Raw genomic sequence first — 22,132 nt, forward strand, 5'->3', positions numbered from 1 at the left:
GACAACTCATTTGAACTAACCTAAAATAACAGAATAAAATATTTTTCTGTTATCAAAATACAACGAGATATAGAAAAAAATATGAGACCTGATGGCAATCATTTCCTTTGCATATGCACGCATAGGTATATTTAATTAGAAAAACTAAGGCGGTCTCACAATACGCGGAAGTGTAACGCTACGTCATGAACAATAACAAACCCACCTACTTCAGTCTCCTCGTGGGGATTGGCAAGTGTTTGAATTATTTTGAACGGCCTTTCATATTATTTAGCAGACAAAATAAACAAACAGAAACATCCCGGTTTGGGTTTTGGTGTCCGGGTGTGCATTCCTTCCCCAGCAATTGGACCGAAGTGTCCCTCTCACACACACACTCCTTCGTTTCCTTCTTCATTAGCTTAGCTTGCTAGCGCACTACGATATAATGAGATGTGTATGAACACGCTGCCGCTCCTCCCCCTTACGTATTTCAAAAAGGCCACTTCTGCTTTTTACGGCAGTCCAGCGCATCCGACACCTTCGGAAATTTGACGTCTCACGTTAGGCGATGGAGCCAAACGCGGCTACGGGCTGCGTGAACGTTGGTTGTCTGACCAGCACCTTGCCAGAGATTCCCTACCAGAAATTGACCGACTTGTACTACCTAAGCAGAGGGGGCTTCGGTACCGTGTTCAAGGCTCAACACTCCGACTGGAGAACTACCGTGGCCATTAAGTGTCTCAAACTGGACTCCCCGTTTGGCGAAAGGTACCAGTTTTTAAGTCTGTGGTTACTCTGTAAAGTATAAAGATGGAGCAGCAGTTACTGGTTATGAATAGCAAAAGTTAGTGTAGTTACACCTGTTGCCATTTAGTGGAAGAACCTTATGTCACTGTGTTGAATGGAAGGTGAGATTTGTTGTAAATAATGATTGATGTGAAAATTAAACCAGGGTTAAAAAAACGTTGTCTCTGGTAATTTCCGGAGCCCTGACCTCACAAGTATTTATTGATTTGTTTCTCAAGGCTGATTTGTATCTGTCCGTGTTCTAGAGAGAGGAAATGTCTGCTGAAGGAGGCAGAGGTCCTCCACAAAGCCCGCTTCAATTACATCATCCAGATCTTTGGCATCTGCAACGAGCCGGAGTTCTTCTGCATTGTCACAGAGTTTATGAGCAATGGCTCCTTGGATCAACTGCTGCACAAGGTAGATTCATATGTGCCTTCTGTATCGTGTCATCACTGTTACAAGGTCTGTCAAGTATTTTAAGCACTGTAAGATATCAGAGCGGAGGTCAGAAACTTTTTGAAAATGAGAACTTCTTTTGGGGGACTGAAAGTTGAATCACTTACGGTAATGCTGTTGTTCTTCCTGGAAACAAAAGTGAAACTTTCATGTACTATTTCTACTCTCAAGTAAAAGCCAAATATCATTTAGGGAACTTTCTGCCTTTCAGCCAGTTACTCGACAAAGCTTTGTATCATCAACTCACCTTTGCAAAAAGCAAATTATCTGTGAATTTGTGTATTTTTTTGTATATGCAGACGGACATGTACCCTGTACTCGCCTGGCCATTAAGACTGAGGGTCTTGTACGAGATCGCCTTGGGGGTCAACTTCCTTCATAACATGTCCCCGCCACTCTTACACCATGACTTGAAGACACAGAATATTCTGTTGGACAGGGAATTCCATGTGAAGGTGTGCGTAGGGCGCTTTAAATAATTGATAGATGGATAGATGGAAAAATTGATGGATAGAATGTTGTTCAAACTCCCTAAAAATGATCATTTGTGAATAACTCATTCACTGCCAGACGATGTGCAAAAATGTATCCACTCCAGTGCCAGGGTTTTTGTCATTGTCACTTGAATTCCAGGACCCACAGAATATTGAGTTTTAGGACTACATAAATATTCAATACAGCGTTGGAAACATTGGGCTCTCTTCTTTCATCAGAAAAAAATAGTTTCATTCCTAAATTATATGGATCTGGAGTTATATGAGCTTCAAATGAGAGCGGCTGTCCAAAATACAATGCAATACATGCATATCGGTTTTTATAGCGCTTTAACAACAGCTGGAACAAAGCGCTAACATAGAAAAAAAGGAAATGCTGCCCCTTGTGGGAAATAAAAAAAACATTGCCAGAGGCCATTGCCAGCGCTTCATAGGCACCCAAGAATGAAAAAACAAAACCCGAACCAATTCGGGAATGGCACTCTACATCATATTTTCAATTCCCAAATAAATTCGTGAATGACAGTGAATGATCGCATGCCACAAAATCAATGTCTTAGCCTGCAATTTATTTGGCATTTTGGCTTGGCAGAGGATCATCGACTATAATCGCTTTCCAAAATTTGATTTGAGGAATAAAAAATAAGAAAAACATTGTACTGAACTTTCAAAAACCGCACTTGTCCTTAATTCATAATAATTCATGTAATTTTTTCTTTGACACTGATGGAGAATAAGAATCGAACATCTCTGACAGACACTCAATGTCACTGCCGTGCATTGACACCATGCTGATCTTCTGTTTAGATTGCAGATTTTGGCCTTTCCAAGTGGCGCCAGCTGTCCGTCAGCAAAGGCTCGGGGTCCAAACCGTCGGAAATTGGGGGCACGGTGATCTACATGCCCCCCGAGGAGTATGAACCCTCCAAGAGCCGCCGCGTTGATGTCAAACATGACATGTACAGGTGAGACATGGAAGTCAAATATTGGTCATGTGGTCACGCTCATGTGTCTGACTGTGTTTGTTTTTCGTCCAAAGCTACGCCATCATCATGTGGGAGGTGCTTTCCCGGCAAATTCCATACGACGGTAATTTTTTTCTTTCTTCTCCATCCGCGTTTGCTCAGTCTCGGATTTCCTTGACTTGCTGTCGATGTGACTTTAGTCTGACTGGTGTGTGTGTCAGAAGTGACCAACCCCATGAAGATCATGTTCAACGTACTTCGCGGGATGCGTCCCGACACCAGCTACGCCAGTTTATCCGATCAGATCCCCAGCAGAGATACGCTCGTTTGCTTAATGACCTGCGGCTGGACGGCGAACCCCGACGAACGACCTTCTTTCCTCAGTGAGAAATGCGCACATGCACTGCACACTTGTTTCTTTAAACCGCACCTTTGTCGTAAGAACGTGCACATTTGGGAGAAATACTTCCTAAAAGGTGCTGAACAATTTGAAATGGGAATGCTTTGAATGTGAAAATGTGAGTCGTTCGGATTTCCAGTCACAGTGTGAGCTCCTCGCTGTCGTTTCAGAGTGTCTCATTGAGCTGGAGCCCATAGTGAGGAAGTTTACTGAAATCGACTTCCTTTTGGCTGTACTAGAGATTAAGAAGTCAAAGGTCAGCACATCTTTTTGTTTTATAAGTGAAACTGTAATTCACCTCTGACAGGAAGTCATTTGCTTCATTACTGAAGGTGATGAGCAACAAAGCAGGAGCGATCACGGTTGACGGGTCATTAATTCACATTCAAATGTTCCTTTTTTGTTTTTGTTTTGCTCTTTGACTCAACTTTCTTTCATCCCATTTAGATCTACTGTATCTCGCTAGCAACCTAGCTAGCTATCTACTTGCTATCTATTAGCTATCTAGCTATTAGCTATATGTCTATCTAGCTATCTAGCTATACATTATCTATGTCCTTGAGAGTTTTGAAAGGCGCTTATAAATACAATCTTCTTTTCATTTCGGCTTTTCCCTTCAAGGGGTTGCCACAGCGATTCAGTGTCCTCCATCTTCAGAGGTTTGATTTACATGTTTTTTTTTTGTCCAAGCTTTTACGTCGGATGCCCTTCCTGACACAACCCTCTGTATTTATCCGGGCTTTGGACCGGTACAATAAGACACTGGCTTGTGTCCCCTTGTGGCTACAGAACATGCAACACTATGAACATAATAAAGATGAAGATGCATAGGAAAAGGCTCTCAAACACAAAATGGTCATGGGCACAGCAACCGCTTATGAATACAATGTATTATTATTATTATTATTATTATTATTATTATTATTATTATTATTATTATTATTGGCTATCTATTAGCTAGCTAGATAGCTAGTTTTCTTTCTATTTGAGTTACTTTCTGGTTGAAGAAAAACTTATCCTGTTACTGTAAAGTGACCTTGAGAGTTTTGAAAGGTGCTTATAAATGAAATGTATGACTATCATTATTGTTGTTTCCCCTAACTTGACCTTCCTCTTTCAAGTGACATTGTGTATGTGTGAATGTCTGCTTAACTCTTGACTGGTTGTGGGGGAGGAGCGCGAGAGGTTTTACTTCTCTATATTTCTCATCATTGCACGTGGGATGGTAATGGTTCCTTGCTGCGGGTTTCGTGGATCCGGACAGAGATGAGCATTCTCGTCAAAGATTCGTCCATCTATTTATGCAATGGTCTTTGTTAACGCTGCTAATTGAATTTCTTTATTCAAATAAATGATTTAGCAATGACCCAAAACACAAAAGTCCTTTTTTTTTATCGTCGATTAATCGCATCATTGAAAAACACATCAAACTATAGTGTTTCCGAAATGTTCAGGTTCCCGGTTATAAACGACTGTTTGGTTGAAAATGTATTGTATAATCTTCCAAAATCCCATGTAATGACAGATCATCGGATATGCAACAGGGAATTTCCCCATTTTCACTTAGTTGGTCTCAAAATTGTTGACTGACAAATGCTTTGTCTCTGTTTTTCCTCTTCCTCCCCATCCGTAGTTGACCCAGCAATCCAGATGCTGCTCGGCGCAGCCCGAGAGCGAGAAAATGGCTGAGGATGAAACTCTGATGAAGCTGAGGGACACGTCTCGCCCGTGGCCGGTCAGTCAGTATGCTTCGGTATATAAGATGAATGCAATGACCCCCCCCCCTCCCCCCAAAAAAACAAACAAAACAAAATGAAAATTACAGATAATTCACTGTGTGCGCTTGAATCTGTGAATCTCCCCCCGTTTGCTGTGTGACAGGAGAGCTTCACCTCAGGCTCAGGCTCTTGTTCATCCCAGGAAACAGACATGTCGCTGCCGTGTGCACTCACCAGCACCAACACAGAGCCTTTAAAAGGTGACACTCAACTTTTCGATCGCCTATAAAATATTTCAATCTGTCCTCAATATTTAAAAAAAGTCAATGTTTTACTCAGGTCGAAATAAAAACAGTATATAATGTTTATTTTTTGGGTGCTATGTTTTGGTAAACGGATAGCATGGAGGAGTTTAATTTAGTCAAAAATAGTGCTGTGCTACCACCTAGCAGCATCACTTTTTTGAATTGTGTTGAGGACCTACGTTTGGATATAAGTAGTGCTTTGCTGCCTACTTGTGGGATTTTGGTGCCATGGATTTATATTAATGTGAGTTGAGGAGCTTCAGTTCATTTGCCACTCACCACAATGCGTTCAACGTACTGTACTGCCATCTTTTGGTATTCATGTGCCAAAGAAATAGGCTACATTGAGTTGAAGATTTACTTTTAATCCAAAATGATAAATTTATGCTTTACTGACACTGTTATAAAAAACTAGGTTGATTTGACTTGAGGAGTTTCAGTTGACACACATACACACGCACACACACACACACACACACACACACACTTTTTGGGCATTTTCAGAAAGTCCCGCCCCCAGTTCGTGACGTCACGCCAAGACGTCTTGCATTGCTGGAGAATAAAAACAATGGCTTCAGATTCAGAGAATATGCTTTCTTGTTACACATCCAGTTATGAATATGATTCAAATAGTTCTGAGTAGGAAAGCATACATGTTTGCAATTGATTAAAGAATTTATTCCGTGCCATTTTGAGGCAACATTCGGGGGAAATATATCACCCAAAAAGAGGCAGAAAATGGCGTCCAAGCTCCTGTGATGAGTTAATCAGCCCGTTTCCACAGGCTGATAAATTCCTTGCATGGAGCTTGGTCGCCCTCTTCTGGTGGCTTTTTGGTGTAACACGAGGTTTTCAGACCAAACAAGTACAGCAAAATACATTGATGTGATGGAAGGACTGCTACAATGTGTCTTTTTTCCGTCGGGGGCGTTCCTTCAGTGACGTCACGTACGGACTCGTCACCAACTCAAAAACAAGACTTCCTGAATATTAAGCGCAAGTCTTAAAACGTAAAATATAGCTATATGCGGTGGAATCTTTGTAAAACACGCCCAGTAGAAGTCATTTGAAGCCATTTAACAAATTATGGACACCACTTGTCCGGAGACGTCGGTTGTCCTTTAAATTCTCCATATCAGAATCAGAATCAGAATCAGAATCATCTTTATTGCCAAGTATGTAGGACACACAAGGAATTTGTTTCCGGTAGAACATTCATACTTAATGTAATCTCAATGCATTAACTAATTATGAAAATACCGTTCATACTTCATTTCATTACCTATGATTATGAAACTGATGAACACAAGCATCCTTTTTGATCTGCATGTAAAAGTATCAATTAATTATTTTAGGATGCACAAAAAGTAGAAAAGTTTTAGGAGAAAAGTAAGCCTTCTTACAAATATACCCCCCAGCTGAGGGACCTCCATCATCAGTCGCCATTGATACATTGGAGCTGCCCGAATCTCTGAAGGACCCTTACGCAGCCAACAATCGGAATGGCTTCCAGAGTGCCCGCCCCATCACCGACCTCAACAAATCACTCATAACCGCGATGCCCGTAGCCGAGGACGAAACGCACTTGGAGGCCCTCACGCTCCACGTCAACTGTGCAAAGTCACAAGGTGCCAGCAAATTGTCGTTCAAATGCCTCCCGTTCATCCTGAATACGTTTCAAATGTTCTAGTAGGCTTTTACTGTCATTTTGTCTGAACTGCTCATAATTCCTTGCTTCTTGTCAAGGTTCTTAACCTCATCATTCGTCTCCTTCCTCCCGTCAGAGAATTCGCCTGTGTTGCACTGCCCGTTGCCTTCGCAAGGTCCAATCGGTCGGTGGATGTCCACGCGACGCGAGGAGATCGTGGCTCAGATGACGGAAGCCTGCCTCAACCAGAGCTTGGACGCCTTGCTAGCTCGCTCCATGCTGATGCGCGAGGATTACGAACTGGTGGTGAATCAGCCCACACGTACCGCAAAAGTCCGCCAGCTCCTGGATAACTGTCACAGGCACGGTGAGGACTTCTGCCGAGTCGTCGTCCACAAGCTGCACCAAAACCAGCAGAAGGGCCTCCAGCCGTTCCCCAATGAAATCGTTTCGGCCACCGCGGTCTTGGTGCCCACCGCGCCGCCACTTTCGGTGTCCCACAACATTCAGAGGAACATGTAAGCCCGCACAAAGAACCGTTCAGATTGTAGATTGTGCCAAAACATGCCTGTATTGACCTTTTCACCATTTCTAGGTGACTAGGACTCCAAAGGAACTGATGAGAAAAACAAAATGGCTGAAATACTTCATTCTTAGCCTGCTGCCTTACATGTCGCGCATGCTAGCTAGCGTCAGTTGGAAAAATTTAACGCCGCCAGATAAATCGCTTCCAAGACGAAGCCAACATAATCGCTGACGGACAGGAGTCCAATTAAAAGTCTTCTTTTACCCGTCTAGGTTCTTCTTTCTTGGTTCATTGCTTTGAAAATATGAAAGATAAAAAATGAAGATAATTCAGCGTAATTCAATAATTCAGCGATAATTCGATCGCCTCTTTTGGTTTTTGCTAGCAACTGATCGTCTTGGGACATTGTTGTACTTTCTGCTGTAACTAACGGAGGCAATGTACTTTATATAATATATAAATTTGGTCTGTTTGATTAGTGGGCGGGTAAAAATGTTGTCCAGCAATATTTTTTTTACGTGCGCAGCATTTGGTGGCGTTATTCTCTTCCTCATCATTGTCCTCACTTCCTCAAATGCGGTCTTCGATGTTTGCAGCTGCGCCACTATCTAAACTCTAAAGCTACAATTCGGAGTTCGCCTTTTTACTGAAGTCATGGAGTTCAAAAAGAAAAAAATATATATATAAAGCCGTTATAGTTACGTCATGGCGTTCTAGCGAATAATGATTCAGCTCGTGAGGGCCCATTCATATTTCGTTCACCACAAAAGAAGATATGTTTCATAACAATGACAAATATCCCCTTTGACAATCAATCAAATATGCTGCGCTGAGTACAAATATGTCGTGACGATCTTTTGACTGACTTCCCTCAAATGAGCATCAAACTGCTGCAGCTTTGAATATTGCAGCTCTTGTTTCAACCACAACAAAAAGATTGTATTTTTTTTACGACTCCTCGAAAGTCACGCTTTGACTCCTGGCTGCCCTCGTTTTCAAATCCTTGCCATCGCTCACTTTGCTTCTATATTTAAGTGCCCGTTGAAGGCACCAATCACAAGTCGATTTTTGATAAAATTTCGATATTCTGTATGCACCCAGTTCATACCAGTTGCGATATTCTCTTACATGTTGTCTCATTACTCATGCAGATGGACAGTTTTGACCTAGAAGTGTCCTGTTCTTTCTTTTATAGAAGGGGGGTGGTGGGGGCAAGATCCCCAGGACTGAAAATAGCACCGAAGGGGACGAGAGAATTGTTTTGTACAGAGCATGGAAAAACACACGTGTGATGTAGTTGAGCTAAGCTGTAGGGCTGTCTTGCCGTGTACGACGTGGGTCTCACGGCCTCATTCTGGGGTTGCCGGTGACCCCCCGTCACAGCAAGATTAGTAGAAACAGAAGTTGATCTGAAACGATAAGGTAAGTCATTCATGTTGTCTTATGAGATATTTTATCTGGGAACACTTGGTGGTCCACAATCAAAGAGAGAAATGGGCTTGTTGATGATCCCATGGGGGAAATTTTATAGGTCGCGTGACCTTTTTCATTCTATGAGCCTGTTTATGGACATCAAGATTAGTAGTTAGTCAGCATGGAGTTCACTGTCATTGTGCGTTGTTGACCCAAATAACTCGTTTTTCCTTGTGTGTGTGCCAGAACAATAAAAAAGTCAGAAAAAAATGGTTGAATCCAAAGAGAAAATGAGGACCATATCCCAGATGATCTGTCCGAGAGCCCGAGTTCCATCTGCAGAGGGTTTGAAAGCTCCAAAAGAGAGCAAAATACAAATGAAGAGAGAAATTTCCCTGATGAACGGGGTCTGTCTCATCGTGGGTAACATGATCGGCTCCGGGATCTTCATCTCCCCGAAGGGGGTTCTTATGCACAGCACCTCGTTTGGACTTTCCTTGTTAATCTGGGCACTCGGGGGCATCTTCTCGGTGTTTGGGGCCTTGTGCTACGCAGAGCTGGGAACCACCATCACCAAATCTGGAGCCAGTTATGCTTACATCCTGGAGTCCTTCGGTGGATTTCTGGCCTTCATCCGACTGTGGACGTCCATCTTTCTGATAGACCCAGCGAGCCAAGCTGTCATTTCACTAACCTTCGCTAACTATCTGGTGCAGGCTTATTATCCAACCTGCAGTCCACCATACGATGCCGTACGCCTCATTGCAGCAGCCTGCCTATGTAAGAGTTTGGTTTTCTCAGTCAGCAACACACTGCCAATCTCATACAATCCCCTGATTTACAAATTGAATTCATTCTGTGATCATGTTCGTATCTCAAATCATCTTTTAACATGGAAGTAGATGGACATGGTACTAATCCGTTCCAGGTCCTCAGAAAATCAGCCCTCAAAAACGTTTAAACATGTTTTTTTTCTAATGTTATAGCAAAACTCGGGACCCTGGAAAAACCTTGTCTGTTTTCTTTCCCCTCTGGGTTCCCCAGGCATGCTCATCTTCATCAATTGTGCCTACGTGAAGTGGGGGACGATGGTACAGGACGTCTTCACATACGCAAAATTGTCAGCCCTCATCCTCATCATCATGGTCGGGATCCTGAAATTGTCCACCGGTAAGCAACAATGAAACAACAAACCAAATGATGTGAGAAACAAAGACTCAATTTATTTGTCTAGGTGAGACAAAAAGCTTTAAAAGTCCATTTGAGGGTTCCTCCACGGATCCTGGAGCCATCGCTTTGGCATTTTATGCAGCATTGTTCTCCTACTCTGGCTGGGACACGCTCAACTTTGTCACAGAGGAGATTCAGAATCCAGAGAGGTAAAATAAGACTGCAAATTCCTCTTTTACGCGGTCTGCGTTACCACATTCTGTACGAGTGGAGAAGGACCTCTTCCACCTTTGTTTGTATGCTCCTGCATACAAACACCTCAAACCCAAAAACAGATGGTCCAATCGCTACTATCATCTCCCCACATAGTAGAATGTTTAATACATTTAAAGCCAGTCATTTTTTTATATCAATGTATTGTTCTTCTTGTAGGAATCTCCCCCTGGCCATTGCCATCTCCATGCCCATCGTGACAATCATTTATGTGATGACCAATGTGGCCTACTATGTGGTTCTGGATATGCCCGCTCTCCTGGCCAGTGACGCCGTCGCCGTGGTGAGACATCAACAGCCAGTGTGCTGCTAAATATAGTTCTGATCTTCCTGGAATGCTTTGACTCAACATGCATATTCCCCGTCTGACATGAAATCTCAGTTCAATGAATTGTGATTATTTGGAATTGAGGATGCAACATCTGATTCCACAGACTTTTGGGAATGAAGTTTTGGGACCGTTCAAATGGATCATCCCCGTGTCCGTAGCCATGTCGTGCTTTGGAGGACTGAATGCATCCATTATTGCTGCTTCAAGGTAATTCTCAAATTCACGGCAGCGGCAAGGAATGACGCACAAACACTTTATTAAGTAGTGAAGGAAACAGGAAACAAACAGAAAGGTCAGCGCTTAAAAAAAATGTGGACTTCTACTTCAGAACACAGTCATAGTTTAAACAGAGTAGAAAATACAATTGGAAATGAGTAAAATATTCCAATTAAATTATACTCAAAGTAGTGGATGAATTTTAATAATAATAATACATTTCATTTCTAAGCGCCTTTCAAAACTCTCAAGGACACTTTACAGTCACAGGATATTTTTTCTGCGGGTGAGCAACGGCAGCCACACGCTCCAGCGTTGACTCAACCCGGAAGTAACATAAAATGTGATGGTTTTTAAAAAAAGGATCTTTGAAAAAAATGTTCAATTCCAAATCATTGAATAAATGGCTTTGAAAAAAGGATCTTAAAAATATTTTTCAATTCCAATGCATTGAATTAAAACAAATTGTAATCCAAATGATTAAAATGAAAAAACCTTCATTTGATGAGAATTACACAGTCACAATTTATACTGATAGGAGAGCGTCATCTTGTCAACTGCGATCCTATTTACTCCCTCAGATGTGGCTAAAAATGTGCATGACAAGCCAATCGGAATCCCCTCTCTGACATTGATTTGCAAATTGAAATAATCGGAATGCGGCAATAAATGAAAGAAGAGAGAGCAAACAAAAAATGCTAGCAAGAAATCGACCGTACAGCTAAACGCGGTACAGATGGGCAACCGTGACTTCTGAAGATAAAACTATTTTCACAAGAGAAGTCACTTTGTACAGTCTGTCCACATAAACATTTGCAGTTCAGTCGCTAATAACTAGCCGACAGCCACAATCAATCGTATCAAGATTTAATAAATTAGAATTTGGAGATTAAAATCAGAATAAAGTCACATTTCTGAGATTAAAGTCAGAATTCTCACTGTAAAATTAGAATTCTGAGATTAGTCAGAATTTTCACTTTAAAATTGGGATTCTGAGATTAAAGTCAGCATTCTGAGATTAAAGTCAGAATTCTGATATTAAAGTCAGTATTCTGAGATTAAAATCCAAATTTTGAGATTAAATTCCAAATTCTGAGAATAAAGTCAACATTATGACATTAAAGTCTGTATTCTGAGATTTAAGTCAAAATTCTGAGATTAAAGTCAGTTTATTAAAAAAAAAAAAAGAATAACTGCTGAACTGACTCTCAGCTCACCCACTCCAACATGAAAATCACAAAGTTGCCATCTTGCTTTTTATTTATCGAGCTATTTTGCTGTCTATCTAGCTATCTATCTATTTGCTATCTGTTAGTTATCTAGCAGCTATATAGCTATCTAGCTATCTATTTGAGATACTTCCGGGTTGAGTCAATGCTGGCGCGTGTGGCTGCCGCTGCTCATCAAGAGAAAAATTTATCCTGTGACCTTGAGAGTTTTGAAAGGCGCTTGTAAATGAAATGTCCATCCATTCATTTTCCGTACCGCTTCATCCTCATGAGGGTCGCAGGGAGCGCTGGAGCCTATCCCAGCTGTCCTTGGGCACCAGGTGGGGGACACCCTGAATTGGTTGCCAGATTGGTGTGGAATTTTACGTCTCTAACACAATATGATTAGCTGTTTTTATGATGAAGAAAAGTATGTCGCAGGGCTTCCACCAATTATTTTTTGTATTTACAGTATTTTGTTTCTTTGCCGGTTCGTCAGAATATTTCTTTACGCAAAACTGGTCTGTGACGTCATAAAAAAGGTTTGGGGACTGTGCTGAAACGACATCATTGGCATTATTGAATGACTTGGACTGTAATTTGACCACATTATAAACTTGCCACTGATCAAATATACAGTAAAGTCTCGTTATATCGATATTCAAGGGAGTCCGAAAATATATATCCGACCCTGTTTGCATGTAATTTTCTCCGTGCGTGCATAGAAATAGTATCGATATAACCGGGACTATCGATATATCCGATATCGATATAACGAGACTTTACTGTACGTGAATAATAAATAATAAATCTGCTGAATGACTCCAAAATATGCTTATGTTCCAGGTTATACTTTGTGGGTGCTCGAGAGGGTCACCTCCCTGACACCCTCAGCCTGATCCATTTGGACCGCTACACACCCATTCCTGCACTGTTGTTCAATGTGAGGACATCACATCTAGAATTTGAATGGGGGGAAAAAAGAAAGAATGACTGGCATTTATTTTTGTATTCTTGCAGGGCTTGATGGGCCTGATTTTTCTATGCGTGGAGGATGTGTTTCGGCTTATCAACTATTTCAGTTTTAGCTACTGGCTCTGCGTGGGCTTGTCTGTGGCCGGCCTCATCTATCTGCGCTTCACCCAACCTGACAGGCCCAGACCTGTGAAGGTGATATGTTTGCTCATGTTTTTGTTCAAGATGGCTTTTGCCAAAATTAGGATTTTTCTATGTTCTACAGATGGAAACATGGTAAAAAAATACAATGCTTTAAAGGACAACCGACACCATTTTTTTGTTTCCTAACTGACACCAGAAAAACGTTTTATAGCATCTAAGATACCCAAAACACACAGGCTGATGTTTTTAGTCAAATGAAAAACACCAATAAAAATGACTTAAAGTGTCCAAAATCTGCAAAAAATTGAGCTGCGAATTGGGCATTTTCAGAAAGTCCCGCCCCCAGTTAGTGACATCACGCCAAGACGTCTTGCATTTCTGGAGACTCAAAACAATGGCTTCAGATTCGGAGAATATGCTTTCTTGTTACTCATCCAGTTATGAATATGATTCAAATAGTTCCGAAGAGGAAAGCATAAATGTTTGCAATCGATTAAAGAAGTCCTTCCGGATCATTTTGAGGCGTCTGGACTCCAATGTAGCGTTCCAGAAAATGCACAAGATGGCGCCCAAGGAAATGGACGGATTTGTCTGCTGGGAATTTGTGTCAACTAGTATCAAATAGTAGTCTTGGTCCAACACACAAAGATTCACCATTGTGTTATTTATGTGTTTTCCTTCTAAATTCGCCATCAACACGAAGATTTCAGACCAAACAAAGTCCCCAAAATGCATTGTGTGTTATACCTACCGTGACGTCACGGTGGGTATTGTCACCACCTCAAAAACAAGACTTCCTGAATATTCAGTGCGAGTCTTAAAACGTAAAATATAGCTATATGCGGTGGAATCTTTGTAAAATACGCTCAGTAGAAGTCATTTGAAGTGATTTTACAAATTATGAACACAAGTTGTCCGGAGGCGTCGGTTGTCATTTAAACGGCAGCTGCAACACATCAACAACATTTGTAGATGTCTGATTATCGCGATTACTAACGCTGGGAGTCAAAATTATTATCATTTTGGGTATTTTCTAGAAAAACAATTATGCAGGACAGATAAAGTCATATAAAAGAAAATTCACGTCAAGTGTCCCCTGTCAGAAGTCTCAGGAGCCAAACTGTTTGACAACCCCCTGTCCTGTTCTCTCCACAGCTGACCTTGTTCTTCCCGTTCATCTACTGCCTGTGCAGCTTGTTTTTAGTCATTGTCCCTCTCTATGGAGATACCATCAACTCTCTCATCGGCATTGCCATCGCCCTCTCCGGCGTGCCCGTTTATTACGTGGCCATCCACCTCCCAGAGGAGAGGAGGCCAAAATTCTTGCGCCCGCTCAACAGTAAATGTCTCTTTTTATGCTCTTTCCTTTTCTCGACATTTGCCGATTGAAACCCTGATTCCTTTCTTTTTTTTCCTCAACAGTGTTTGCTACCAGAAACACCCAAAAGCTACTCTATTGTTGCTTGACGCAACACGACGGTAAACAACAGTAAGTAGCGGACAAACAGGCATGAGGTCTCCCACCGTTTTCAAAAGAAGGAGCTGATCTTACATCTCGCCACATGAAGTGAGAAACGCCCCCCCACCCCTCCCGCACGTGTCTGTGATCATGTCAAACGGGCGAGTCAAATTTTTAAAAAAAGGCCCACGGTATCGAATGACAGCTGAGGGCGTTGACCTTGTAAAGCAATAGACATGGAATGAGACTCCTCGCACACCACCCGACTACTAAAAATCCACAAATAGTTGACACCCACCCATTAAAGTGAGTATTTCGCATAATACAGTTGCTATGTAGAAAGATTGTCTTTTATTGCCAGCAGGGGACGAAGCCATTCTTGACCTCTGCCAAGCTATTTATTGAGAGTATTTGCAAATTTAAGTGATACATTAGTAAAACATAGTCTTCTTGATTTGAATACCACACCCCTGGATGTCCCAAGCACCAACATCCATAAACCAACAGAACGTAGACATTTTAATGGGTTGCCTTTCAATGAACTGATAGATTTGTAAACTTGCTAATGACCTCTTCCCGTGAAGGAGTTTACCAAGTTGTAAATTAGTCCAAGGCCAGATCTCCGACATGAAGATGACAGTTTAACAGGCTGTGTCTGTTCACCTCGGATTGACCGCAGATTTTCTGTGCTTCCATTGTGGGCCTTGTGGTCACCCAACTAATCAACATGAAACTTCTATATGATAACTTCTATTCTGTCTATTCTCTATCAGTAGTATTAGGCGTTTCTTCAATAAAACTGTCATATGTTGGATGCAGCAGTATATAATAAGGCGCATGGAATCAAAACTTTAATAGCTCCTGCGGTTGCTTTATGCATCCACTAGATGGAGCTACGATAAAGGGAATACAATACAATACGGCATTATTTGGATTGAGCTTTCGCAACCATTGCTGCTGTAAAGAAGCACTATCCGGAACATTTAAAATACTAAGTCCAAGAAATCATGATATTGATCGATGTAAAAGGCACATCGATGTATCAGGCGCACTGTCGGATTTTGAGAAAATGTAATGTTTTTAAGTGAGCGGAAGTTCCATTAATTTTCGATACATGCTGAAAAATGCTGGCGAAGCAATATTTTTATGTTGGACGTTGGTTTGGCCCCGGCACAAAACAGTCATCAATGAAGTGTTGTGTTTTTCTTTTTTTTGCTGGTCAGCTGCATTTTCAAGTAAAGTTGCTCTTCTCAGATGATGCCGTACAGCAGGGGTGTCAAAGTCATTTTTTGCCGCGGGCCACATTGTAGTTATGGTTTCCTCTCGAGGGCCGTTATGAATTTGGGGATTTATGAGTTTAAATCCCTTCAAACATTACATATAGAGCACACAGAAAATTAATGAATAACTCGTTTTCAAATCTGAAGTCAAGAATAATGACTTTTATTGTGGTTGAGATCCAAAAATATGAAATTTTGGCTCAGATTTTAGCAATCATCATGGAATTTAACAAGTTTGATTTGCTTTCGCGGGCTGAAAAAAATGATGTGGCGGGCCGGATTTGGCCCGCGGGCCTTGACTTTGACACCTGTGCTGTACAGTGTACAGCAGGGGTGTCAGTCATTTTTTGCCGCGGGGCACATTGTAGTTATGGTTTCCTCTCGAGGGCCGTTATGAATTTGGGGAAGTCATTAGAATGTTTAATCCCCTCCACATATTACATATAGAGCGCATAACATTTTAATGAATAACTAGTTTTCAAATCTGAAGTCAAGAATAATGACTGTTGTTATGGTTTACATACAAAAATCTGAAATTTAGGTGAGGATTTTAGCAAGCATCATGGAATTTCACACGTTTTATTTGTTTTCGCGGGCCAAAAAAATGATGTGGCGGGCCGGATTTGGCCCCCGGCCCTTGACTTTGACACCTGTGGGGTACAGGGTCAACAAATGACAATAGAAAATCTGCCACCCGTGATATTTCAGGACACAAGCTTCCCTCAACATTCATATTACATTTGATCAAAAATCAAATGTGCTCGCACGGTCATAATCAATCCGATTTTTATTTTGTAACCCAGCCTAGCGGGAATTCACCAGAACATCAAGATTACTCACATTGGGCCTAATAAAACTTTCCTCATAGTGGTAGAAAACAAATCGCAACCCAAAATGTATTGGCAAATAAATGGGAACTGTTATATGTGTTTGTTGCATTTGTAACAGTTGCAAACAGCCCGAGACAGTCACAGTCTACTTTTGAAATGATTATTCTTTATGATATAGTATTTCAACTCGACAATACAGAACATGACACAGCATCAGTGGAAATATATCAGCGTTGATGTAATGGTATATATTTGTGTGATATTTAACACCCACGAATGGATAAGTGCTATTTGTAACTGTCCAAAAGTAAAATATTGTGGAAAATTTCCAATTCCAGAAAACCAAACGCAATAAGAAAGACTTTTTTGGTCTCCAATCTGCTCCAAGCAACGTTGATTCTCATGCTTTGTTCAGGAAAAGGAGCAGTTGGCGTTTTCAAAGCCAGCGCAGATCCATTTGTTGGTGAAACGTTTGTATCCGTCAACTTCAATCAGGTCACTTCCTGAAGAAAAAAAACACGTAATACACCACATATCACATCATCGTAAATAGCTTCGGATTTTTCATGAGAGTTTCAATTCTGTTTGTCTTCATCAGTTTTGAAATCAAGTTTCTCAGTTTTGTGTTTGTTATTTTAATACATTGTTGAAGTTTCAGTATTCGGTTGAGTTTGTTTGTTTTTTATTGATGGATTATTTGTCTGGGAAAATATGTTTTTAATTGTCTGGTCAAGATATTGTGTCATTAAATGAAAGCAATTTTTAATGCCTGGTTTTAGTTTCATTATTAGTTTTTTTTATTGATGGATTATTTGTCTGGGAAATTATTTTTGTAATGCTCACTTCACATTAAGGTATTGTGTAATAAATTAAAGTCCACTTTTGAAATGGTTGATCTTCCTTTTTCTGTGCTGTAAACTGAGCTACTTAAATTCACGCATGATATTGACACAAATGAAAATGAAGGACAGATTCCAGATCATTTTACATAGTTTTTTTTAAGTCAGAGATAGTAATTTCAGTGAGGTTTTTTTCACAAATTTTCTTTTTTCGTTTTTTTGTTTAGTTAACTATAGCGTTGATTTGTGCAGATTGCCACAAATGTAGTTTGGTCGTCAAAGTTGCCCTTTTACCAGCTTTGCTGTGGCCAATCAATCAGAAGATGCAAAAAAAAATGTGCATCTTTTCAGATGAAATGATTTCAATAAAACAATAACATTTAGGCTGGAAATTCAGGCCCTTGCTTCCCAGTCCATAATTGGTCACTCTTGTATTTCCAAGTAATAACGTTGATTCCGGTGCACGTGAACTGACCATCTATCAAGTTCTGAAGGCTGCAGAAAATGGTGCTGTTCTCGACTGGATCTATGGAGGACTGAGACGTTGCTTCCCCCTGTGTACCACCCAAATACTTAGATCAGTTTATCAAATCAAAACATTTTTGGACACATTTATACATCAGATTCTGAAAAAAAACTTATGGTGATAACATGCATTGATAACATACGGTCACTTTGCAAATGGCGGACTGCTCCAGAAGAAACCGCAGGTCGTTGACCTTGGATTTTGGAGACGTGTGTGTAGCTGTTATCAGGTACGGACCAGTTGACACGAGCTGCAATGAGTTTTGAATGCATAACTTTAATAACACAATCAATTTTTCACCCCGCCGAGTCTGGAAACAGTGACTGCACTCATTATGATCATCGTGGTAACATCACCAACTCGTGGAATTCAGTAAGATCGAGTTCGGGTTCAATGAAATGTTAACCGAAGAAGAAAGAAAATGAACACATTGTGCTTTCCTCCAAGTGTGAAAATCTCTCCATATTTCTGGTTCCAACTTCAGTGGCCAAATTCCTGACCGGCCATAATATTATGAACAGCTTGAATCTAATGAGCAATGCACTTAATGCCCTTGTTACTTACTGAACTGGGTAGTAGTCTGCTACGAAAGGGATTTTGCAAATATAATGTTCTCATTCCGTGACTGTAAAGTGTCCATGAGAGTTTTGAAAGGTGCTAAGAAATTAAATTTATAATAATAATAATAAATAATAATAATAAACAAACTGACTTCGTATGAGCACATCTCTCCGGCATCGAGGCAGCTTTGCTGGATCTGCCAAGCCTTGATCTGGTTCACCAGTGTTCCGTAGACATCTTCACACGGGATGCCAAACAACCTGCAAAGCAGATACCAGGACACTTTATTACAACTGTAATGTTTAATTCATGAGTATGGAACATAAACTTTTAAAATATTTTTTTCCATAAAATTTTAGACAGAATTCTCATTTATCAGCATCAATTCCACTCGTCACTCAAATCCCTTAATCAACATAATTACATTTTCGAAATTCGAGAATGTTTGACAGAGTGCGGCCACACCGAATTAAAAAAATCAAGGCCTCCTGTGCCAACGAAAATGAAAAAATATTTGTTTCCAGAAAGATGCTCAAATAAAGAACCGTATGATGGCATACTAGTAAAAATCTTATCCATTACAAACCTAAAAGACAGAAAAACAGAAATCTTACCACTTGATTTTACACTGCGCCGCGCCGCTCGCCATCGCGATGGCGAATCTTGCTCCGAAAATAACAGCTAGACTTGTAAACAAGAATCTCATGTCCATCATCACCAGATCACCACTTTCCGGAATGTGCTGTGCTGCACTGCACTGGCTCCTTCTGTCCACTCTGACAAATGTGGCGACGTAAAAGGACAACTCACGGTTGATGGGGACCATCCCGAATGAATTAACTCAAGAGGGTCATGGGAATATAAAATTGATGCAGCCTCAGAATATGAGTGGTACATTTCAATTGAAACAAACATTTGAATCCACACGGCTACATGGTTTTACTTTTGAGCGGGAAATGGCTGTGTTTTTCCCTTTGGTTATATATTGGTTGTAATTCAGTGCGGGGTTTCCCTCTTTTATCTTGAGAGTTAAAGGACAACCGACGTCTCCGAACAAGTTGTGTCCATAATTTGTAAAATGGCTTCAAATGACTTCTACTGAACGTATTTGAAAGAGATTACACCGCATATAGCTATATTTTACGTTTTAAGACTTGCGCTTAATATTCAGGAAGTCTTGTTTTTGAGTTGGTGACGAGTCCGTACGTGACGTCACTAAAGGAACGCCCCCTGACCGAAAAAAAAAGACACATTGTAGCAGTCCTTCCATCACATCAATGTATTTTGCTGTATTGTTTGGTCTCAAAATCTTGTGTTGCACCCAATAGCCGACAGAAGAGGGTGTCCAAGCTCCATATAAGGAATTTATCAGCCTGTGGAAACGGAGGTGGCCACAGAGGTCGCCATTTTGTGCCTCTTTTCTGGTGATCCGTTTCTCCCCAATGTTGCCTCAAAATGGCATGGAATAAATTATTTAATCGATTGCAAACATGTATGCTTTCCTCTTCAGAACTATTTAAATCATAGTCATAACTGGAGGTGGAACAAGAAAGCATATTCTCCGAATCTGAAGCCATTGTTTTGATTCTCCAGCAATGCAAGACGTATTGGCGTGACGTCGCGAAGTGGGGGCGGGACTTTCTGAAAATGCCCAATTCGCAGCTCAATTTTTTTTGCAGATTTTGGACACTTTAAGTCATTTTTATTGGTGTTTTGCATTTGAATAAAAATATCATACTGCGTGTTTTGGGTATTTTAGATGCTATAAAACTTTTTTTTTGTGTTTCAGCTTTATGAATTCTTCCAGATGGGGTCAAATGTGACATTCGTGCTAACAATAAAAGGTATCACGGAGGTTTTAAAATCCGAAGGCAATTCTCAGCAGCATATCTGATATCTCTACAGAAAAAAAAATACAAAATAAAAAGAAATAAAATAAAGGTGATGAATGAATCAAACAGCGAAATCTACCTTTTTTAACAGTCTCTGGAAGCATTTTGCCAGTTCGTGACGACAAAAATCACATCACAGGTGCGCAATTCTCAGCAGCATATCTGATATCTGCACAGCAAAAATAAAAAATGCAAAATACAAATAAATACAATAAAGGTAATGAATGAATCAAACAACGACATCTATCCATTTTAACCATCTCTGGGAACAGCCATTTTGCCAGTTAGTGACGACGGAAAATGACATCACAGGTGCTCGGGTCTCAAAAATATTACAAGACTCTTGAGATTAAATATCAATGTTTTGACTTTTTGGAGGGCTTCAATCTTCAATTCACCATTTAAAAGCTCCCCAAAATTGATATGTTCTCAGGGAATCACTTCTGTGACAAATGACGCGCGAGCAGGTTTGATTTTTTTCTCATCTCACCGTAATAATTCACGTTCATACCTTTGATACACATTCCTGCCCCTTTTCATGTGTGAAACCGTTACGAATTAATTCAGAAGTTGAAAGTTATGACAATTTCTTGGTGATTTATTGGTTAAATTTCCGTTGTTTCGAGGGTTTTAACAGTGGGCGCCGAAAAGAGCTTAAAAGCTATGTAACTGTTCGCTACGGAGATTTTGCCATTGACCAGCCAAGCCAGGCTTTGAGAAAGCTCCACTTCTCCAAAAGGTGTCTTATTGCACTACTTTATCTTATCAAATGGGCTCATGTTTTTATAATTAGGTTTACAGCATCGTATTACGTGTTAAATGTTGCCTCCATTTCAGGCTGGTCTGTGCCACCCCCGCAAGGTATGTGAGGAATATACTGTACATGTAAATACATTTGATTCGATTATGTTCTTTCTAGGCTGCCCGGTAGTCGAGTGGTTAGCACACCGGCTTCACAGTGCAGAGGTCGCCCGTTCGCGTCCCGATCCGGCCTCCCTGTGTGGAGTTGGCATGTTCTGTCCCGGACACGCCTGGGTTTTCTCTGGGTCCTCCGGTTTCCTCCCACACTCCAAAAACATGCATGATAGGCAGATTGACCACTCCAAATTGTCCTTAGGTGTGAGTGTGAGAGTGACTGTTGTACGTCTTTGTGTGCCCTGCGATTGGCTGGCAACCAATTCAGGGTGTCCCCCGCCTCGTGCCCAAAGACAGCTGAGATAGGCTCCATCAACCCCCGCGACCCTAATGAGGAATAAGCGGTACGGAAAATGGATGGATCGATGGATGTTCTTTCTAAGTTTGAGTAGAAACGAGACTCAAATAACTCATAGTGGATATAAAAAGTCTATGAACCCCTGTTGAAGTCAGGTTTTTGTGTTTAAAAAAAGTGATTAACACATTCACTGCCAGACGATGTGCAAAAATGTGCCCACTCCAGTGCCAGGGTTTTTGTCATTTTCACTAAAATTTCAGAACCCACCCACTATTGAGTTTTAGGACTTCATAAACATTCAATGTCGTGTAATAAACCTTAGACTTTCTTCTTTCTTCAGAAAAAAAAAGTTTATTTTGAGCTTACTTGGTTGTAGGGTCAACTACATTGAAAGTGGGGGCGGCTCTACAAAAGGCAAATGCTGCCCCCTTGTGGGAGTAAAAAACATTTCCAGAGGTCTGAACAAAGCTTGGAACACAGCCCTCCCACCCACACGCCCGCAAGAAAAAAAACAAAGGC

At 40.9% G+C, this 22,132-nt stretch overlaps 3 protein-coding genes across 6 annotated transcripts; 2 read left to right on the forward strand and 1 right to left on the reverse strand.

The window, feature by feature from the left end:
- Positions 1–68: 68 nt before the first annotated feature.
- On the forward strand, positions 69–9,068 carry ripk2 (receptor-interacting serine-threonine kinase 2). Of its 4 annotated transcripts, none has more exons than XM_089009139.1 (12): positions 69–750; positions 1,035–1,188; positions 1,527–1,682; positions 2,529–2,686; positions 2,761–2,810; positions 2,908–3,069; positions 3,257–3,342; positions 4,720–4,821; positions 4,968–5,064; positions 6,528–6,737; positions 6,894–7,275; positions 8,943–9,068. In XM_089009139.1, exons 1-12 carry the CDS (start codon positions 551–553, stop codon positions 8,971–8,973), a joined length of 1,788 nt encoding a protein of 595 aa, XP_088865265.1. In that variant the 5' UTR covers positions 69–550; the 3' UTR covers positions 8,974–9,068. The 4 variants fall into 4 exon arrangements, with proteins under 4 accessions (XP_088865265.1, XP_088865267.1, XP_088865269.1 ...); XM_089009141.1 differs by lacking the exon at positions 8,943–9,068 and adding an exon at positions 7,353–7,488; XM_089009143.1 differs by lacking the exon at positions 6,528–6,737.
- On the forward strand, positions 8,966–16,646 carry LOC148891513 (Y+L amino acid transporter 2). Its single transcript, XM_089009144.1, has 9 exons — positions 8,966–9,476; positions 9,741–9,866; positions 9,931–10,075; positions 10,299–10,422; positions 10,574–10,677; positions 12,741–12,837; positions 12,915–13,064; positions 14,169–14,352; positions 14,436–16,646. Exons 1-9 carry the CDS (start codon positions 8,966–8,968, stop codon positions 14,504–14,506), a joined length of 1,512 nt encoding a protein of 503 aa, XP_088865270.1. The 3' UTR covers positions 14,507–16,646.
- A 149-nt stretch (positions 16,647–16,795) lies between these two features.
- Positions 16,796–19,278, reverse strand: LOC148891514 (uncharacterized). The gene is made up of 5 exons (XM_089009147.1): positions 19,123–19,278; positions 18,660–18,768; positions 18,090–18,197; positions 17,897–17,975; positions 16,796–17,085 (listed from the first exon to the last, which is right to left on the reverse strand). The coding sequence occupies exons 1-5, from the start codon at positions 19,221–19,223 to the stop codon at positions 16,994–16,996; spliced, it is 489 nt and encodes a 162-aa protein (XP_088865273.1). The 5' UTR covers positions 19,224–19,278; the 3' UTR covers positions 16,796–16,993.
- Positions 19,279–22,132: the final 2,854 nt, after the last annotated feature.

Source organism: Hippocampus bargibanti, linkage group LG11 (assembly GCF_051943395.1).
Source record: "Hippocampus bargibanti isolate YZ-2025 linkage group LG11, ASM5194339v1, whole genome shotgun sequence".
NCBI classification, from domain to species: Eukaryota; Metazoa; Chordata; class Actinopteri; order Syngnathiformes; family Syngnathidae; genus Hippocampus; species Hippocampus bargibanti.

Bases quoted from the DNA above. Each gene is read 5' to 3' on its own strand.
- ripk2 (XM_089009139.1), top strand. From the start codon at position 551: ATGGAGCCAAACGCGGCTACGGGCTGCGTGAACGTTGGTTGTCTGACC. The intron at 1,683-2,528 runs GTGTGCGTAGGG...TCTTCTGTTTAG, and splicing joins ACAGGGAATTCCATGTGAAG to ATTGCAGATTTTGGCCTTTC. The intron at 7,276-8,942 runs GTAAGCCCGCAC...TGTGTGTGCCAG, and splicing joins CACAACATTCAGAGGAACAT to AACAATAAAAAAGTCAGAAA.
- LOC148891513 (XM_089009144.1), top strand. From the start codon at position 8,966: ATGGTTGAATCCAAAGAGAAAATGAGGACCATATCCCAGATGATCTGT. The intron at 10,678-12,740 runs GTAATTCTCAAA...CTTATGTTCCAG, and splicing joins TCCATTATTGCTGCTTCAAG to GTTATACTTTGTGGGTGCTC. The intron at 14,353-14,435 runs GTAAATGTCTCT...TTTCCTCAACAG, and splicing joins ATTCTTGCGCCCGCTCAACA to TGTTTGCTACCAGAAACACC.
- LOC148891514 (XM_089009147.1), bottom strand. From the start codon at position 19,223: ATGATGGACATGAGATTCTTGTTTACAAGTCTAGCTGTTATTTTCGGA. The intron at 18,769-19,122 runs GTAAGATTTCTG...TCTGCTTTGCAG, and splicing joins GCGCAGTGTAAAATCAAGTG to GTTGTTTGGCATCCCGTGTG. The intron at 17,976-18,089 runs GTATGTTATCAA...GGTGGTACACAG, and splicing joins CCGCCATTTGCAAAGTGACC to GGGGAAGCAACGTCTCAGTC.